At 43.1% G+C, this 21672-nt stretch overlaps 1 protein-coding gene across 1 annotated transcript in view; it reads left to right on the top strand.

Moving 5' to 3' along the window:
* Positions 1–21363, top strand: part of LOC146036047 (cytochrome P450 2C23-like) — a 51116-nt gene extending 29753 nt beyond the window's left edge. The window contains exons 5-9 of the mRNA XM_083159817.1: positions 9596–9772; positions 10101–10242; positions 14686–14873; positions 18683–18824; positions 20977–21363. Coding sequence (XP_083015943.1) covers positions 9596–9772; positions 10101–10242; positions 14686–14873; positions 18683–18824; positions 20977–21158 — 831 coding nt within the window. The 3' untranslated portion in view covers positions 21159–21363. The remainder of the gene's footprint in view (positions 1–9595; positions 9773–10100; positions 10243–14685; positions 14874–18682; positions 18825–20976) is intronic.
* The last annotated feature ends 309 nt before the right edge of the window (positions 21364–21672 follow it).

The following is a 21672-nucleotide window of genomic DNA, read 5'->3' as shown; positions in this document are numbered from 1 at the left end:
TGGGGACACATAGATGGTGATTAAAATGCCACATTAGAACATAATAAATATACATGTAATGAGGGTTAAAATGTTGTTTTATTAGGGTGTTTATTAAGGTAGACAATTGAGTTAATAGAAAACACTTATTGAATAACAGTTAGAATAGTTAATTGTCTTAATTATAGTTGAAAGGCAAGATTTGCAGTGCCATATATGTGAAGGGTATTCCACCGTGCACGGACGTACGCTCACTCTCACGATCGGTGACACACGCTGAGTTTTCCATTGAAAAAAAGGCGAGACCCGTCCATGCACTGTGGCGTACGCTCAGATATACGGAAGATGTCGGTGTGAAAACGGACGAGACCCGTCCATATACGGTGGCGTACGCTCTGATGTACGCCAGTTAACGGTGTCTAAGAGGAGACCCGTCCGTATACGTTGGCGTACGCTTAAGTGTACGCCACTCCCCATTGTCGGTGCTTGTGACCGTCTGTATGCGGCTGTTCTGTGGGCGGACTTTCGCTCACCGTCCGCGTACGGGAATTGTACGGTGAAACGGACCGTACGTACGCTTCACCGACCTAACCAGAATAAGGCCCTTAGTCCTAAATGCTCAAAATCTTGTGACCTGATTTCATGAATTTCTTCCAAGAAACATTATTTGTAGTTAATCAAAGTTAAGGTTTCAAATCCTGTGGAATTGAAAAATGAAAATGTTGGCTGCTGATATGGGCCTGAAGTTGTATGTCATGACAAATGAGGTGCCACTATGTGGTTCTGGTTGAAAGATATACAGGGTGGGTGAGAGAATCAGAAAGTGAGAGATTTGGTAAGATATCTCCAGTTTATTTAAAGCGGCAATCATTTACACTGCAAAATCAAACTGGTTGACTTTTCCATGATTTTTTTTTTTTATCGGCTTGTTCTTAAATCACCACCCATGTCCGCATCGAGGAAGAATATCATAATGTGCTGAGGGTAGCGAGGCACAGCGCCTGAAGCATGACAAACAAAGTGCGCCATGCGATAGTACGCGTTACACTTATTGGGGGTCCATGTCGACTGTTGTTGACATTGACACCAAAAAATTTGAAAACCGCATGTTTCATGCGTCTACATTTTTCATGTTGAACTTTTGACCTTGTCGACCTTTCCCATGTCAACCTTTTGACTCTCTCGACCTTTTGGGGGTGACCTACTGATTATCTTGACATTGTCTTTCAGAACCCGTTTTGGGGGCTGCCGCGTATTTGTGCACAGAGGGGCATCCCGGAGGGAGGGAACACCTCCGAATGGGACTGCCTTGAGTGACTGGCAGGTTGGACTTCCAATAGGAAGTCACTGCCAGTCACATTGAAGCCACGGCAGTCTCATAGACTGCATCTGGCTTCACTTTAGGCAGAGACAGGGGCGGAGATTTTACCTGGGGGGGGGAAGGGGGGCTGCAGCCCATAGGTAAAAACCGCCACTGATCATGGTGCTCTGGTGTATCAGTACTACTAGGCAAAATGTTTCTTTTTGAGAAATTCAGAAAAAAAAGTTACGTTTATTGTCTTTATCTGTTAGCATTAGGGCCAGATATGAGGTAAGGGACAGGATTAACTTCTTTCTATCCACAGTTATTTATTTAATTATTTACAGTGTCTTATATAGCGCAGCAGATTATGTTACAGTTTCTTATATAGCGCAGCAGATTGTGTTGCGCTTTACAATAGTAGACAGTTATAAAACAAACTGGGTAACAACATACAGACTTGGAGGTAGGAGGCCCTGCTGCAAGCTTACAATCTATAGGGACATAGGAGGGAAACACAGGGACAGGCACCAGTAATAGCATAGCAGTCCCACCAAGTTGCAGGTCCAGAAGAAAAGCTATATAATACATAAGTGCCTCAGAGGGTTATGCGTGTAGAACTTAAATATAATAGGCTTGCCTTAAGAGGTGAGTTTTCAGGGAACACTTGAAAGTTTGGAGGCTAGTGGAGAGTCCTATTGTGCGTGGAAGGGCATTCCATAGGATGGGAGCAGCCCGATGAAAGTCCTGTAATAGTGAATGGGAGCTAGTAATCCATGCAGAAGATGATGAGCGTCTTGCAAGGAAGATCAGCCTAGCAGCAGCATTAAGAATGGATTGCAGTGGTGAGAGTCTGTTCTTGGGAAGACCAGTTAGGAGACTATTGCAATAATCAATGCGGGATATAATGAGTGCATGGATAAGAGATTTGGTAGTGTCTTGTGTGAGATAGGGTCGTATTTTGGATATGTTTTTTAGATGCATGTAACATGATTTGGAGACAGATTGAATGTGGGGAAGAAAGGACAGTTCAGAGTCGAGGATGACCCCTAAACAACGAGCTTGTGGGGTAGGGTACTGTAGATTGAGTTGTCAACAGCGATTGAGACATCAGGATGGTAACTGTGCTTAGTTGGCGGGAATATAAGTAATTCCGTTTTGGAAATATTGAGTTTGAGTTGGCGAGAAGACATCCAAGATGAGATCGCAGACATTCAGAGACTTGGCCCAAGGAAGTATAGATTGAGAAAAGCAGAGGACCTAAGACTGAGCCTTGCAGAACTCAGACTGACAGAGGTAATGAAGAGGAAGTAGAGTCAGAGAAGCGAACACTGAAAGAGCGATCAGATAGGTAAGATGTGAACCAGGAAAGGGCTGTTTGAGAAGAGTGTGATCAACAGTGTCAAATGCAGCAGAAAGATCTAGAAGAATAAGTAGTGAGTAATAACCCACGGCACCCCTGCAAGTGTACTGAGGCAACCCGGGGTGCAAGTGATCCAGTTTGTTTACTACTGGTACAGTATGCTATCAAAGAGAGATTGTGAATTTCTACAAAATGCTGGCATCCATTTTTTCAGTCATATATTACAGACTAATCCTGAAATATTATTAAGTGTACACATCCACTCGCATGCAAATTCATGGATTTGCGCGGCAGGGGGGGTTGGGTGTTCGGTCGGCCAACAGGCGGGCAGCATTTACCTATTTGCTGCAAACATACGCAACCTAGCAAACACGCCTGAATCAAACCCTTTATGGTAGCAGAAAAGGGGAAGGAGGGGCTGAAACTCAGACCAGGTACTGTAAGCGCAAGTTTGGCGAATTGTGACGCAAGCAGATCTGCAAGTTCGTGGCCATATTATGAGCGGGTGCATGAGGTCTAGAACAAAGACATTTGATAACAGTTATCAGGAATCAAGGCGAGATTATTTATTCAATGAAGAATAAATTCAGACGCCTATGATATGAGTTAGATCTCAATGAGCTGCTGCTAGGGAGTAGGGGTAGTCAATCCCTACAAAAGAGGTATAACAAAGAAAATATAAATTTTAGCAGCGCTACTACTACAATAAAAATGAAAAGCAGAGTTTATATAAATGGGAAAACTTTACTTGTTATAAAGACATATACCACTTAAAAATGTTAAATGTACAATAACATGAATAAAACATTAAAATATGGCCTCACTGTCAGGGAGCATTCATTGCAGAAAGGTATTGTTAGGTGGATGGGTAAGTGCACTTTTACCATCAGTTGTAGTTATTGCTTCCAATAGTGGAGGGAGGTGGGGGGGTTGGGAGATTGGGTTGGTAGGGGGTGTAGGCCGGTGATGTGCCATGTGATGGGGGGGGGTGTCGGTCGCCGCCGGTGCTACTCACCTCTCTGCTCCCTGCTGCAAACTAGCACCCTCCAGTGGCCGACGCCCTAGGCAAATGCCTAGAGCTGCCTAGTGGTGGCGCCAGCCCTGGATGGGGTGCAATTAGAAATGAAATACTGGAGGTTATGTGAAGGTTCAGAAATATAATAAGCTTGCCTGTAGTCATAGTAATGGTTTTGTATATAATTACAGTAGAAGTATTTTATATTGAATGCGGTAATTTACAGGCAACCAATGGAGGGACTGACAGAGCAGATCAGCAGACGATGAACGTCTAGACAGGAAGATCAGCCTTGCAGCTGCATTCAGAATGGATTGTAGTGGTGAGAGTCTGTTCTTAGTAAGACCGGTAAGAATGCTATTGTAATAATCAATGCGTGATATAATAAGTGCAAAGATTGGAGTTTTTGCAGTGCTTTGTGTAAGGTTCAGACACATTTTGGATATGTTTTTTAGGTGTATGTAACATGATTTAGGACAGTTCGGAATAGAGGATGACCCCTAGGCAGTGAGCTTGTGGAGTAGGATTGATTGTTGTGTTCTTGACAGTGGTAGAGATATCAGGTTAGTAACTACTCCTTGGCGGATGGTAATATAATTATTTCTGTTTTGATAATGTTTGAGGTGGCGAGATGACATCCAAGATGAAATGGCAGAAAGGCATTCAGAGACATGGGCAATAATGAGGGTGAGAATTCCGGGGAGGATAGATAGATTTGGGTATCATCAGCATATAGATGATACTGAAATCTGAAAGAGTCCATTAGTTTACCAAGAGAGGAGATTTAGATTGAGAAAAGCAGAGGACCTAAAGGTGGCCAGAAAGACCGGTCTGATTGTGTGTCCAAAAACCACCAAGGACTGCCGGGAAATTGGAGGGAAATTGGACACAAGATCACGGCAGTGGCCCTCCTTGTCAGTAGAGGAGTCAGACCATTGGTTGAGGCCAAGAGATGCGGTTAGAGAGAGGAGTTTAGAGACATGAGTATAAAGTGGGCTATCAATAGCAAAATGGATATGTCAGAAGATACGTGTGGGAGCCAGGCAGAAAAATCTTCCAGAAATTGTTGTTTGGGAAGCCCAGGTTGGCAATAGATAGCTGCAACATGCAGAGAGAAAGGTGGCGGAGGATGTTTATGCTAAACATCCATTTGCATTCATGCGGGGATATTCGACGTGTAGGGGCGGGGGGCGGCTGTTCATGTGGGCGGTCTTTAAATGCCATGCAAAACTGCAAAATTTGTAGCTTTTGCGTGTCAACTTTAATAAGATCCTAAGTGCACAAAACATGGAGTTCATAGCTCTCAACCTCATTTTCCAGACACAGGGGCTGGCGTAGACTGGTGCAAAAACACTTCAGTACACTGAATTGCATGCAGACACTGGAGGGGCAAACTGCAGGAAGCCTGTACATGGATGGAAACATGAAGAGACATACCGGGAATGGGGCAGGAAATGTAACACAAACATAATAGAACAAGTACTGTACTTTCTAAGCTCACAATCTCCCACACCTCATAGTAAGGCTCCTGTCTCTTCCTCCTGGCAGCTGCTCTCTGGTCCATTAAGGGCTTTGGTCCACACATACAGTAAATGTGGTAGAAGAAGCTGGTACACTGGGCATGTGCAGCAGCTCCGCTCTGTCCCTTACACTGCATGATGTGGTGGCAGCTCTGTTGATCAAATTATATACTATTGCTATTGTCATAATTTAAGGCACTTGTCAAGAGGAGGGGGGTTCCGGGCAACCAGACACCCCCCTATGAAAAATGTGAAAAGGAACATGCACCTCTCAAGTCTGATGAGATCCATAATAAAGAAGTAGACATCAGTAATATGGTAGTCTGTTGGAAGTCGCACAATTTAAAGGAGAAATTAGCCCCAAGTTTTTAAAGAAAGAGGGAAGAATCTGGTTAAACCAAACTGGCTACCAGTGAAACCTGAGGGATTCCATGTATGTGGGGGTGGGGGAGGAATATGTCTTTCATTAAATATACTATACATAATGGACTTTATGCCTTAGGAACCTTACTCCAATTTGTCTTAATGACACTAATAAGCTCAATAATTTATAAATGTAGAAATTAGAGGTTACTTTTGGGTCTGTGTATACAGTATATAATAAAAAAAATAGGGGAGATGGAGGGAATAAAAGGCGCTCTTGTTATTAAATTATTTTACAGTTTGCTGGAAATAATTACAATTAATAGAATTAGGGACATATCCACAAATATGGACATAATACACCGTTTTATTATGGAAAAACATATATTGTAAATAATATTATTAATATTAATTTGTAATTAAATATTGTTTTTTTTTATATTGTTAGGGTATTGTGATTAATTTATATAGTTTCTTTGTATGTGTATGTTGTTATATTTGTGCAGGTTCGGATTTACTCGGAATTATTTGGATTTACCCGGATTTACTTATCGGCTATCGGGTGTCACATTTTGACTCTAAATTATGTGACAGACATAAAATCCAATTTTGAGTTCTGGTTAAATCCGAGTAAATCCGAACCTGCACATCTCTAGTTATATTATTATGGTACTCAGTGGTCGAAGTGGAAATTTTGAAGTGGGGGTATGGAAATTTTGAAGTGGGGGTATGGAAAAGTAAAGAGTGAATATAGTGCGCGCCTTCGGACACCCCCCTGTCCATCAACGTCCCCTGCCAGACTGCCCCGTTGTACAGGGGTATTACAAAAGCACAATATGCGCTGCTGAGTGATCAGAGAGCATCCTGAGGGGGAAAAAAAGGTTTTTTTTTATCTTTAGATTAAAGTGGCGGTATGGCATACCCCCGTATACCGCCCCACTTCAACCACTGATGGTACTAAAAAGTATTCTGGCATAGGAGAGATATGGCTCAATTCTGGCAATATTGCAGAAACAAGGCAGATAAAAAAAATGGCGACCTTGATCTGAAAGAGAGGCTTGGATTATAAAACAATCTTGGCAAGTTGCCTGAAAATGGCTGCAGAATCAATATGAACGAGATTGATGCTTGACAAGTAAACCAAAAGAAGGCTTGGTGATATACTCTTTATGGCCATGGAATGAACACAAGTGAGATTGTGGCTTGGTTAATAAAACTAAGATGGCCACGGTAACCCATAAAGAGTAGAGGCGAGAGTGAGGCTTGGAGCGCAGAACCCGGAAGTGCACTCAAGATTAGCCGCAGATGGAGCAGCTATAAAAACCAGAGGCAGAGACTGATTATATATGCAGTAGTGTGAGCCCATACAGCCTGGTCACCGCATGCCACACACCGCACCAATAATACATGGACTCAGCTAATCGGGTGGTCCCTGATCCCATATTTTGTGACCTGAGGAAAACTGGTATTCAGTCCCTGGAGTGCACCTTATAAAGGAGGACTATAATCAGCTTGTCCCAAAATCCAGGATAGTGCCTGCCAAATATATGGTCACTGGGAAAGATAACCTCATGATACAGGACTGGTAAATACTGCCTCAAGTATATAACTGTTCAAAGATCTTTCACAGCCATTGAGACATTTCTTAGCCTCATATTTTCAAATGAAAATGCCAGTTATTAAATGTTATATGTTGTACGTCTTGTAATGTCTTTATGAAATTAAGTTTGGAAGTGCACTTAGAATATTGTGATATTATGTAATTATTTTATTGAAACTTTTATTAAAAATATTGAAGTATCCAAAGTTGTAATGATTAGACTGAGCAGAGCTGCACCTCTTAAAGCAATAGTAGCTTTTGTTATTATTGCCATCCATATTGCCTATGGGAACGTGGTGGAACTGAGTTCCACCACCTGTAACGTTAGGGTGAACTAGTTCCACCTCCACCACAGCCCTGCACAAAAGAAAAGCCTGTCCCAGCAGATTTCCTTTCTGGCACTGTGTAAGTTATGCCATGTCTTATGAAGGAAAAAAGACAGGAGAGAAAGATACTGGAGGGACAGAGATAGATATGTGTATAAAGGGCACTTAATGTGTACATTTTGTTTAAGTTGTACTACTGCTGTGGGCATTATGTGTAAGTAACATTACTGTGTGGCATACACGTATAAGGAGTACTACTGTGTAGTGTAACTTGAATAAGGGGCAGTTATGTTTGTCATAACATACATAAGGGGCACTACTAAGTGGTATAATAGAAATCAGGGTCATTACATGCGGCATAATGTGCTACTGTGTGGAATAAATTGAATTGAGAGTGTTCCTTTATAAAGTATGGGAGGTAGGGCATCCATTTTTTAGATTTTAAGGGGGTGACAAAAACCCTGGCACTGGGGAGGTTGATGGGTACTTCCTTATATAGGTGTAATTCAAATTTTGGCATCAAAGTGATCTTGCCTTTTTAGTCCATAACACCCTTTAAATAAAGTAGACAGTGGCATGTACAGGATGCGCAGCTGGGAGAATAGACAGGAGTTTGCAGTGGGTGACAAGTACCTCCCACCCAGTGCCCTAAAGGAGCCAACAGAGACCAGAACCACCAGACCTGGTAACTGAGCATCGGAGGCCATCGCTCTGTTAAGTACTGTATGATCTTTAGTATGGCTAACATAAACATGGTAAATATGCTACTGGTATTGTAAAGGATGTATGTATGTGTCAACATTATGAAATAATGACAAACATTGCCTGTCCCATTGGCTGCAACAATATTATAATCTTCTTTGGGTGGTGGTCATGTGAGCATCAGATACAAAACTGGCAACTACGGTGTGTCATTCCTGTTAGATGTTCTACACTAACTCTATCCCTAATCCCTAACCTTCCCCATTTTTCCAAAACCAAATTCCCCCTCCCCCACTGCAAGCATAACCCTAAACCAGCACTCCCTGAGCCTTTTGACAGATTGAACTATGTCGACATAATGATGTTGACACTATGGTGTCAACAGTATGAATGTTAACATGGATGAAGTAAGAACAAGCCGGTTTTAAAAATATCATGAAAAATGAATGTCAACATTTTCACGTGTCAACCTGCTGCATGCTGACCTTTTGATCCTGTCGACCTTTTGTCCCTGTTGAGCCTTTACATGTCGACCTTTTAGGGTAAACCTATTGACTGTCTGTCTAGATACTGTATATTTACCAGAACCACTAGGGATGCCTCTGAAAAACCTTATGGTCATAAAAATACTCCATGACTTTTGTATTTCATTTTGTTTAATGCATCGTCAAGGCTTAAATGTATTAAAGGTTTCTCTAGAATCCAAAAAATCTAATATTTGTCACAAAATAACCCCAATCTATCCAATTCTTTTTTAGATAAGTACCGGAATGCAGTAGAGTAACTATAGCCCCACAGCCCCCGCGGTGGCGGGGAGGCGCTTAGTAAGTGAGGGCGCCGGGGGGGCTGCGGGGCTATTGTTACCCGCTGCCTCCACTTAATGCCGCCGCCTGTATTATTACCGTATAATCTCCCCATTAGTCTGCGGTCCCGTGCGGCTCTCCCTGCTCTCCCTGCTCCTGCTAATGTAAACTACTGACACTTAGAAAATGGCTGCCCCCGTACTGCAGACCATTTTTGAGGATGCTAGAGGAGGCGCAGGCATTAGCAGGAGCGGGGAGAGCCGCCCCGGGACCGCAGACTGATGCGGAGATTATACGGTACAAGGCGGCGGCGGCGGGGGGGCTTGATTAATAGTTACAAGCTGACGGACGGACCGGGGGGGGGGGGGGGGAGCGCGGTACAAGCAGGGGGGGGGGGGGGCGTGATACAAGTCGGCGGGGGGAGCTTATTTAATAGTTACGCCACTGCCTGAATGCAATAGTTAACTATGATATTGGGCAAATATTATTAACTAGTAAGCCCGCTCAAAGCAAATGTTATGAAAGCTGGTCTGCTACCTTGTGATTACCTTTGTGTTTGTGCATGTGTGAATGAGAAAGAGATGTAGTTTTACTCGCTGGCAACAATTTTACTTTTCATTTCAGCTTCTTAATATCCTCCCAAACTTGATGAAACGTGTCCCTGGCCCTCACCAGAAAATTTTCTCACTTTTCGATAACTTGAAGGACTTTATAAAGGACATGGTGAGGACTCACCGAAACACACTGGATAAGGACTGCCCACGGGACTACATAGACTGCTTCCTCATAAAGATGGAAGAGGTGAGATAATGTTTGCCATAGAAATGGATAACAAAATAACATGTTGCTTCTACAATGAGTGGAAACCTTTTACTTTGATTAACTAGACCAGTGGTTCTCAACCTCGGTCCTCAGGGACTCCCAATGGTGCACGTTTTCCAGGTCACCATACAGATACACAGGTGCACTAATTATTCACTGACACATTTTAAAAGATCGCAAGTGGATCTAATTATTTCACCTGTGATTCTGTGTGGAGACCTGGAAAACGTGAACTGTTGGGCGTCCCTGAGAACCGAGTATGAGATCCCCTGAACTAGACTATCAAAATAATCCAAATATCTTCTAGGAAAAAAATAATCCAAATACAGAATTTCATGATGAGAACTTACAGTCGGCAGTTTTGGACCTGTTCATTGCTGGGACAGAAACTACAAGCTTGACATTGAGATACGGATTCCTGATTCTGCTCAAGTACCCTGAGATACAAGGTAACATTGCTTTTTGTATCGCCAAAAATTTCTTGTTATGGACCCAAAATAGGGAAACAAATAAATAGTGGGTATTATACTACTATAAAGTTTCTACTGTATTAAAAAAAAATAACGACTGTACTGGTCCTAATTACTCAGGCCTCCTAATCCTTATCAGTCTCTTGGGTAGGAAAAGAGAAGCAGAGCTTGAAAACTTTTAATTTAATATTTTTACATTTATTTGGGTGTAGTACTTTTCTAGGACCCCTAATAGTAACCACCCCGGGTCCTATCACCTGATGGACTAGTTCACTGTCAGTGACACAGTCTCTTGTCTCCGAAACCTGTTTTAACAGCAGCTTGACAGGTGACTGCACTCAGGCTTGCTGTTTTTTAAACTAGACCACATTGAATACCTGTACTGGTTTCTTTCCAACCACACCTTGCTGTTCTCTACCCATGCCAGGTACGTTGGTGATGACTTTGCCACACTCCTTAGCTTCAACAATCATGGTGAAGCCAAGTTCTTCAGGCTAAAGTACCAACTCGCCAACATTTATTTCTGTTTCCCTTCTGGGAAGGTTCCTTTTTCTCCACCTCTTTCCAGAGTCCCTCCTCATCACCCTCAGCCCCCTTTCCGGATTTTACAACAGGCTTCACTGTAGGACCAGGATTCATAAATTTTATTGAGCATTGATTGAGGTTGAGCTTACAGAGCAATGTTGCATCCTCACTGCACTAGCATACTATGACCGCCGTTTTTGTCCGCATATTTAAGTAAAGAGTGTCCCGGAGCGAGTAGGAGTATTGTGCGAAGGGTACTCATACTAATACACATGGTACTTGTGTATTATCTCGGCGCCCATACCCGCGGATCGCATGCCATATCGTATACCAAATCGTATGCAAATCGTATGTGATTTGCATACGATTTGCATACGATATGCATACGATTTGCATATGATTCGATCTGCGATGCAATTTAGCACACCACCACTATCCACGTCAGCCCGAAACAAGGCGAGCGCAGCGAGGCCCGCGAGGGGACGCGACCTGACGTCGGCGTGGAGTTGATTTTATAAAGTCTGGCGAGCGCAGTGAGCCCCCGAGCCCAAAGCATGGCGAGGGGATGCGTAAAACGAGGCCAAAGCGTGGCGAGCGCAGCGGATTACTTGACATGTATTCCGCGTCCCCTCGCGGGGCTCACTGTACTCGCCAAGCTTTAGGCTCATAGTACGTGTCCGCTCGCCACACTTTGGGCTCGGTTGCTCGCTGCGCTCGCCACATGCCGACGTGGATTGTGGGGGTATGAACAGGTCGGGAGGACATGTACCGCGTCCCATCGCGGGACTGACGTCGATAGTGGTGGTGTGCTAAATCGCATCGCAGATCGAAGCGTATGCGATATTACATGTGATTTGCATATGATTTGCATATGATTTGCATACGATTCGATCTGCGATCATGGGCGCCGTGATAATACACAAGTACCATACACATAGAATCATATCCCACAATCACAAATAATAAAATATAGTTATATGGTTTATTATCGCAACACATATTTTTAAGGATAACACATGATTTGCCCTGGACATATTTAGTATTGGTGTGACCAGTCTCTCACTCACAGTTCTCCGGTGTTTGTTTAAAATGTGCAGCATATACCATTCATAAGTTATGGACATTACATTAAATAATATATACATTGCCATGAGGAAGGGCTAACTGAAGAAATCCAGTTGAAACCAGATGCACAGCCGGGACCCCTGGACATGATGACGAAGCCTTGAACAAAGAACCAGCTGTGCATCTTTACTATGCCAAGAGGGACAGTCTACTTGACTGTGCTCAGAACTTTGAATACAGATCCCTGGTTCGGGGAGGGGCACCTGGAAGTGAGAGACAGTAACTGTACCTTTTGTATTGTTTGTAGTTGCATTATAGCTGGTTGTGCTTACATTTGTTTTCCCCTTTTCGTTAGTTATTGTTAAGAATTGTATACTGTATGATCTCATTATACTCTGTTACCCCTTTTTGCCCATTAGGGACTTAATACATACGGTGAAGGAATTCGTACCCTTTTTCCGAATTTATACCAAGTCTCGTGTAATTTATTTGCAATAAGCGAATTGTTTAAAGGAATGATACCTGGTACATTGAGAGTGTATATAAGTACTTAGTACTGGTTAGGATACCGCAATAAGGGTATCGGTGTAGCGTTATATACGCTGATAAGGTACACTATGTGGCGCTACGCAGTGGTTCGCCCTTAGTTAGGAATAAAGGGTAAAAGTTCACGGACACATTACGTGAACTGCAAAACTTACTTATTGTCTATCGATTTGGGAAATATTAGGATTTAACAAAGGTGCATGATCCATAATTAGCCTACACTCTCTCGCCCTAACAAATAGTACCTTAGAGATTCTACCACCAAATTAATTGCTAAGCCCTCTTGGTCTACTGTTGCTTATTTGAACTCTCTGGGTAATAATTTCTGTCTTAATTATAAGATCTGCTTTTCCTCCCCATTAATCGCTTGGGAAAGGGCTGCACGCAACCCTGATCTAGAAGTGGCAGTCTGAAACACAAACTGTTTCCAGAAGTCAGGTGCTTGCAATGTAGGCTCTGCACACAAAGCTTGGTTTACTGTAGGTCTCGCCAGTCATCTTCTGCCAGTTGAGGCCAGATTATGCTAAATATTCCGAGTTGAGACTTTTGCTCTGATTCAGATATTAAGAAGCGTATACAAAATTTTCTGTGAACATGTGTATCTCATGGATTATAAAATAAGAAAAATAGCAAGTGGTTGGGAACAACTACCTATGGTACACCTGCTTTTTTTGGGGTTCTGAAATCAGAGATGGGATAATTCATAATCCCTAATATTTCACATGAGGAGATGCTTTTCTCACTTTTTTATTACAGATTCTAATAGAGTTTTATTGAACAAAACTTATCGGAGGAAAAAAAAAAACATCCACTCTGTATTGAGGGGGATGTGATTGGATCAGAGTAGTCTTCACCATCTCATGAACTTTAACTGTTTTTGGAAAAGTCAGCGCTATTGCCACCATTGTGTCTATAGGAGGTCATTCTAATTCATTCGCTCCCTTGCGCATTTGCACAGCGGAGCGATGTTTAGAGACTGCACATGTTCAAACACATATATGCGCATGTGCAAGCTTCGTTTGCGAGTGGATGCAGCAAATTGATTATTCGCTGGCCCGTTCGCACAGAGCAGTGCGGGCGGGGGGCATGTGGCGGAGGCATGGTGTGGAGCCCATGGGAATGGCCAGCATTTCATGGGCAACCCCATGAAAATGCTGGGTGTTTCCATGGTAATGCGGCCGTGACGCGGATGTGGGGGATGACCAGCGGATGTCAGCTGCCCGCCCTCTTTCCATGGTCAGCAGAGGCTTGCGGGCACTTGCAAAACCATCTAATTTCGCCCCCCCTGCATACAAGGCTGCTAATGGATGTTTATGCGAAACATCCTTTCGCATGCATGCGGGGAGGGGGCGGGTGTTCATGCAGGAGGCGGGCAGTGTTTAAATGGCTCGCAAAGCGGCGAAGTTTGCAGCTTTGCGAGTCAACCAAAATGACCCCCATATATTACAGGTTGAGTATCCCCTATCCGAAATGCTCGGGACCACGAGCATTCCGGATAGGGGAATTTTTCGGTTTTTGGAATAATTTTTTAAGGCATACTTACCTGTCCCCTGATGGTGTCCGGTGGTCCCTCAGCATCCACGCAGTCCCCGGGCGTCCACAGCAGGCCTCCGGCATCTTCTCTGGGTCTCCAGCGGTCCCAGGAATGCATTGCGCGGGTGTGCGCGCGCACCGGTGACGTCACCGGCGCGCGCGCACACTCGCGCAAGGCATTCCTGGGACCGCTGGAGGCCCTTGAGAAGATGCCAGAGGCCTGCTGTGGACGCCCAAGGACTTGGTAAGTATGAAAAGAGGGTTAGGAGGGTAAAAAAAAAAAAATTTGAATGATTCCAAAAAACACGGTTTTTGGAATAATTCGGATAATGGATGCACGGATACAGGATATTCAATCTGTAGTACGTTTGCTCACTTTCGTTCACTGTTTCAAGTGCAATGTAGAAAAGAATAAATGGTTTTAACCCTTTGAGTGCCAACATCTCTGTGAGAGATGTGGAAAATATTTGTTAAAAATGCCAGCGTCGCTCACATTTGTTATATAAAGTCAAATTAAAAATGTTGTGTAAAAAAAAAAAAAGATTATATTTTATATATGAGGTAAACATTACAGGTCATTATGATGAATTAAAATGCTTGCCAATTTCCACACCTATTTTGCCAAATTCACTTGGCACTCAAAGGGTTAAAGACGAAATGCTGCAGGAAAGAAAACACAATGACACAAAATAAAAAAATCTAACAGTCCAACTCTAATTATCACTGTTTCATAAATGTGAATGTATATTTCAGAGAAGATCCATGATGAGATAGACAATGTAATAGGCCGAGATCGCTGCCCGTCAGTGGAGGACAGGAGTAAGATGCCATACACAGACGCTGTTATACATGAGATCCAGAGGTTTGCTGATATTGTTCCTCTGGGAGTGGCTCATGCAGCCAGTAAAGACACCACCTTCAGGGGATATCATATTCCAAAGGTATTTTGCCACAAACCGTGTGAAGAAATGGTTGGAAAATTAAATGGCATCTCTGTTATTAATTACATTCTTGCCCTTATTCTGGTTGGAGCGGCCGGGCCGTACGCGTACGTCCCGGTGTTTTTCATGATCTGCGCATGTGCAGATACGCTAATGCGCCGGCGCGAACACTGCACAACGCTTACGGCCGGGTCTCAACGTGCGAAAAAACCTGTACGCGAGTGTACGGGTAATGGGGGCGGCATAGGGGCGTGTTGATGGGTGCGGCCGAAATAATGAGGGAAAATGGGCGTAAATATGGGCGTACACGGGGGTGTGCACCAAAAATGAGCGGTGCTACTACCGCACGATCGACTAAAGCACCGCTCATTTCGGACACAAAACAGGCGGCCGCCAACCGACATCTCAAACCACCCCTACAGATACCGCATGCCAGCGTGCGCCTGGGTTAACTAATTTACGCGGATTACTACTCAAACACATACACCTGAATGTAATAAGCAATGCTGCAGTCTATTAAGTCAAAACCATGAATTCACTACCTGCAAGCCACACATACAGCACTCAAACACATTGGAAGCTTATCTTTCTATACTTCTCTACATTTAAAGGTTTGTTTAATTTAAGGTAAGAATCTTTGTAAGACCTGCTTATATATGCTAAGGTAGGTATTTGTTAAACAGGTCGACACATTCACTACGTGCTTTCATCGACTTTACACAGTAGCACACTCAATCGACACAAGTCGACATGTGTCAACGTGTTCACTCTAATACAAACATAGGTTTTGTATTTATGATACAATAACATAAACCACATCTAACACCTACAAAGGATGTTTCAGCAATGTTTTAAGCCCATGCCCACTATTTTGCACATTAATTAATTCAATCAATTAATTAATTTTCATAATTAGAGTTGAAAGCCAAGATTTGCAGGTCCATATATAAAGGGTATGTCAGCGTACACGGACGTACGCTCACTCTCACGAGCGGTGACATAAGCTGACTTTTCTATTGAAAACAATAGGGACCCGTCCGTGCAAACTGGCGTACGCTCAGATCTCCGCAAGAAGTCGGTGGGGAGACGGACGAAAGACGTCCGTAAACGGCGCCGTACGCTCAGTTGTACGCCTGTTGTCGGAGTGCAGGGGCTGGGCCGTCTGCGTACGTTGCAGTACGCTCATTTGTACGCCACTCCCCTTCTACGGTATTTCTGCCCGTAAGTAAGCGGCTGATTTGTGGGTGGACCTAACCCTAACAGCCGCGTACGGCTAGCGTACGTTATTAGTGAACGTACGCACGTTTGGCCGCTCCGATCAGAATAACCTCCTCTGTGTGCAGTACCTTGGCTGATTTGCTTGTCTGTTCACACTGTCTCATCATGCATTTCTGACTCTACCATCCATTCCCTGCCCCACTTCTTCCCAATCCCACTTGCCCAGGAACTCTGCCCACTTCAAACTGCTGTTCTTTTCCAGTTTTCTGTAATTTTCCACTGCATGTTACACGTCTATGAATTGCTCATCCCGCCCACTGTAACCTATGTTGTGCACCCAAGATGGCTGCCTCTACCGGTAATAACCGGTATTTACAAGGTCGAGATGAACATCCCTTTGAACTTTTTATGCAGTGGGTATCTTGTTAGTGACTTTTCATTGTATCCCTGTACTGTATTATCTTCTATGTATTGCTTATCGCCTTGTCTGTTGTAAAGAACGAACATGCATGGTACTGAAGTTTTTGCAAGGATCTCACTTAGTATTTGTATCTCCCCATTATGTGGCTCAATTCCAGGAATGTCTCATCTGCCCAATGTAAGTTTTTGTAGTGCACCTAAAATATCTGCCTCACTTGGATCCTTCATGGGTAGAATAAAAAGTTCTTGGAATTGTTGACCCTAAAATGGCTGTCACACTTTTGAATTACTGTACGTTCATGGTTTCTGTATTTTCTTTACAAATGTAAACCTCTGTATTAAGTACCTTCAATCCTATTGAAAAAGTGCTACATAAATAACATTATTATTATTATTATTATTATTATTATTATTATTATTATTATTATTATTATTATTCATACTTACCTATCCTCCTGGAAGCTGTGGACTAGTCCCCTGTAGCCCCATAAGAGTAGTGGGCGGCCAGTGTATTGATTGAATGTTACTTTGCAGCAATGGAGGTATATAAATGGACTGTGTCATTTAGGTCCACCCCCTAATGACAATACCATTCAGTCCAGCCCCCTGAACTGCCTCCTATTTTGGTGCTTATCCCAGAGAAGAGACTTACAAAGTAGGTAAGTATGATGAGGATGATGATGATTATTATTACTACTAATACAGGTTGAGTATCCTTTATACAACAGATTATTCCGTATTTTAGAATATTTATATATTTCAATGATTTATATTGAGGTATCTTTTTATAGTGTATAAATACATCAAACACATGCAATACACACAAATATATTTTATTTGTGCATAAAACAAGTTTTCAAAACATGAATTTGATACTGAATTTAAATGCCCAGTAATCCTTTTCTTGCAGATATTTAGTGCCAGTTCCATATCATGTCCTCAGTTGTGCTGGTACAGATGTCCCCAGTAGTACCAGTTACTGTACATATCATGTCCTCAGTAGTACCAGTTACTGTACATATCATGTCCTTAGTAGTGCTGTTACAGATGTCCTCAGTAGTGCCAGTTACATATCATGTCCTCAGTAGTGCCAGTTACTGTACATATCATGTCCTCAGTAGTGCTGGTACAGATGTCCCCAGTAGTGCCAGTTACTGTACATATCATGTCCTCAGTAGTGCTGTTACAGATGTCCCCAGTAATACCAGTTACTGTACATATCATGTCCTCAGTAGTGCTGGTACAGATGTCACCAGTAGTACCAGTTACTGTACATATCATGTCCTCAGTAGTGCTGGTACAGATGCCCCCAGTAGTACCAGTTACTGTACATATCATGTCCTCAGTAGTGCTGTTAGAGATGTCCCCAGTAGTACCAGTTACTGTACATATCATGTCCTCAGTAGTGCTGGTACAGATGTCCCCAGTAGTACCAGTTACTGTACATATCATGTCCTCAGTACTGCTGTTACAGATGTCCCCAGTAGTGCCAGTTACTGTACATATCATGTCCTCAGTAGTGCTGGTACAGATGCCCCTAGTAGTACCAGTTACTGTACATATCATGTCCTCAGTAGTGCTGTTACAGATGTCCCCAGTAGTGCCAGTTACTGTACATAGCATGTCCTCAGTAGTGCTGGTACAGATGTCCCCAGTAGTGCCAGTTACTGTACATATCATGTCCTCAGTAGTGCTGGTACAGATGTCCCCAGTAGTGCCAGTTACTGTACATATCATGTCCTCAGTAGTGCTGGTACAGATGTCCCCAGTAGTGCCAGTTACTGTACATATCATGTCCTTAGTAGTGCTGTTACAGATGTCCTCAGTAGTGCTGGTACAGATGTCCCCAGTAGTACCAGTTACTGTACATATCGTGTCCTTAGTAGTGCTGTTACAGATGTCCTCAGTAGTGCTGGTACAGATGTCCCCAGTAGTACCAGTTACTGTACATATCATGTCCTCAGTAGTGCTGTTACAGATGTCCCCAGTAGTGCCAGTTACTGTTCATATCATGTCCTCAGTAGTGCTGTTTCAGATGTCCCTAGTAGAGCTTAGTAGACTTGAATGTATGGTTTTTAGACTAATTTGGATAACAGGTATTTGGATAAGGGATACCCAACCTGTACCATTTTTCATGCTTAGCTTGATATTATTATTATTTTTTTTTCCAGGGAACCTTGGTGTTTCCAGTCCTGACATCCGTCCTGAAAGACCCCAAACAGTTCAAGAATCCCAAAAAGTTTGATCCTGGACACTTTCTTGATGAGAATGGTGGCTTTAAGAAGAGTGATGCATTCATGCCATTTTCTGCAGGTACAAACATGTTGTAGTTTACACTACTTGAGTTATAATTTGATAAATAGTAAAAGTGTAAGTATACTGTACCTTGGCTATCTCAGAAATGATATCTCATGACAGTTCAAAATATTATATTAAATATAATATATTATGCAAAATGATTACAAAAATGTTACCAAAATTAATACAAATTGATTTTATCACTATCTTTGTGAAGAAGTGGGTAGATGGGGAGGCGGAAAGAGGGACTGAAGGGGGAAAATGGGTAAAGGTAAAACTGTAGAATCATCCCGAATGCCACTATTGGCCAGCTTGCGTCCTAGCAGCTCCTAATTAGCTGCCAGGCGGCCAATATCGGCATTCAGAAGGAGGAGCCGCTGAAGGTAAACAAACATCCTCCGGTGTCTCCTCCGTAGACCGGCTTGGATCGGGTTTCAGCGTTTTTTTTTTTCTTCTCCCCGGGTTGCTACTGGAACCAAGAGGACCGGTCTACGCCGGAGGAGTCCCGTGAGTTATCATTTGTTTCCTCAGCTACCCCTCTGGATTTCTTCAGGACCGGACCACCAGACTGATGGATGGAAGACTACCCACGGGCTTAAGGTAGGTAAGTATCAGTATGAGTGGACTCTGTGTGAAATAAAGTTTTATTATTCTGGAGTCAGTGTGTTTATTTAACTATTTGTATTGCTGTGGAACTTCAAGTTCCAGCAGGCCCTTTGATGCCCCACATGCTGGGACTTGTGGTTCTCCAATTCCCTACTTACGGGGGAGGCTTGCTGGGACTCATAGTTCACTAGCAATATACTATAGTTCTTTCTATTTTTTACACTTTAATCAGCCCGGTGACCACCGCTCCAGGGCCACTGGGGACAGCCCCAGGCTTCAACCTAAGTAGGGTAATTCTGGAGGGGGGGACTCAACCAGGGCCCCTGCCCAGGGGATAATGTTTTCACATACCTGCCAAATTTTGCAAATTCCTCTCCGGGAGAAGCCCGGAACGGAGTGAAAGGGGGGAGGGAAGAGGCTTAATTTTGGGGGCAGGGTGAGGCTGATGTCACCAAGCCCTGCCCCCATGACAGACAGCTACATAAATTTTTGGGTCCTTGGATGGGGGAGGGGCTAAAATGACACAAAATGCCGCAAATCTCATAATTTTAGCCCCGCACCCTCCCCGCGGACCCACAAAATTCGTATTTTTATACTGCGGGGAAGAGGGGAGCAGGGGCTGTGGGGAAAATGCAGGAGACTTGCCCCCCTTCCCAGGGGGCCGGGAGGGGGATCCGATTTGCGGGACCCTCCTGGCCATTCCGGGAGGGTAGGCAAGTATGTGTTTTCGCCGCGGGACCTAATATAATAAGTGTTCCCCAGCTGTGACATTACCCTGCTGGCTGGTTGGGCCTGGTGCTGGTTCTTAAAATACGGGGGGGACCCCATGTCATTTTGTCCCCCTTATTTTGGGAACCAGGACTGGCCGTTGCCAAATTTTTCCCTGAATTTAACACCCAGCACCGGCTCTGTGAGCCTGGGGCTGGTTACGGTAATGGGGGGGGGGGGGGTACCCCACGCCATTTTTTTTTATTATTTATTTTTCTCTTTATTTACACTGCAGCCTGCACAGATCTGACTGATCCGTGCAGGCTGCCTGCACAAATTTGTATTAGTGGCCGTATATATGGCCGCTAATACGTGCAGGCTGCCTATACAAATTCGTATTAGTGGCCATATATATATGTGAACACTCCTCTATCCTGTATGCTCTTGGTCACATAAGTGGCATACTAGAGGATATACAGTAGTAAAAGATATTTAGAAAGTGCTTTCTGAGAAATATCTTTACTATATCATCTAGTGTGCGCAGTCTTGCGCATCGACAACAACCAATTATATCTGCTGAACATGCAAGTCAATATGGCTATATAGTCAAACGACCTGCATGTTAATTGGGTCCAGTTAAAGTCATTGAACGATATTGTGTAACAATACTTTTACTGTGTGCCCTAGAAAAGCAAGTGATATAAAGAAAATATAGACATTTGTTCAGAACAACCCATTCTTATTATGTTTCATAAAACTAATCCTAAAGTCTTCTTTTAAATAGTTTCAGCATAAGCACCATTTACCACATCTGAATCTTGACTATAACGTTTATGTCATTCTGTCTCCCCAGGGAAACGCGTGTGTTTGGGGGAGGGTCTGGCTCGTATGGAACTCTTCCTCTTCCTCACTAAAATACTGCAAAGGTTTACACTAAAGACCACAGTGGACAATAATAACATAAGCATAACACCAGAACCAAAGACCAATGCTTCTCGACCTAGACCCTATAAGATGTTTGTCGCCCTCCGCTAACCGGGTACTGACAGTATATTAGATCCTTTACACAAAAGGTGTAAACATCACACCAGAACCAAATAGCAATGCTTTAAGACTTGGTACTGCCTTGCTATTCCTCTTAACAATTTAATTACATTTGTGTTCCCTATTTTTATGAGCATTTATTTCCTAAAAAAATGAATAACTTTATAAATAAAAATATACTACACAATAAGATTATTGTGGTGTTGCTTTAATTTTTAATGAATGTTACACTTACAGTAATACAAACAACTTGGCCATTCTCTACATATATATATATATTTGTGCTGCTTTCCCTCTTCTATAGTGTTCTTAAAATGTGCACCTGTTGTTTTTTATGTTTAAAAGTAAGTTCTGCTCCCTGTTCCATGTAAATACACTGTGTATGGTGAAATATATTTGGTGTACAGATGGAGAATGTCATTACCATAAAATACATCAGTCAAGAGTTCAAAGCAGTTCTCATGAAATCGGTCTTTGCTAAGACTACTGTTGCTGGCGTGATCAC

This window comes from Crinia signifera, chromosome 9 (genome assembly GCF_055691185.1).
Source record: "Crinia signifera chromosome 9, ASM5569118v1, whole genome shotgun sequence".
Lineage (NCBI taxonomy): Eukaryota > Metazoa > Chordata > Amphibia > Anura > Myobatrachidae > Crinia > Crinia signifera.
This window is presented reverse-complemented; position numbering and strand designations above follow the sequence as displayed.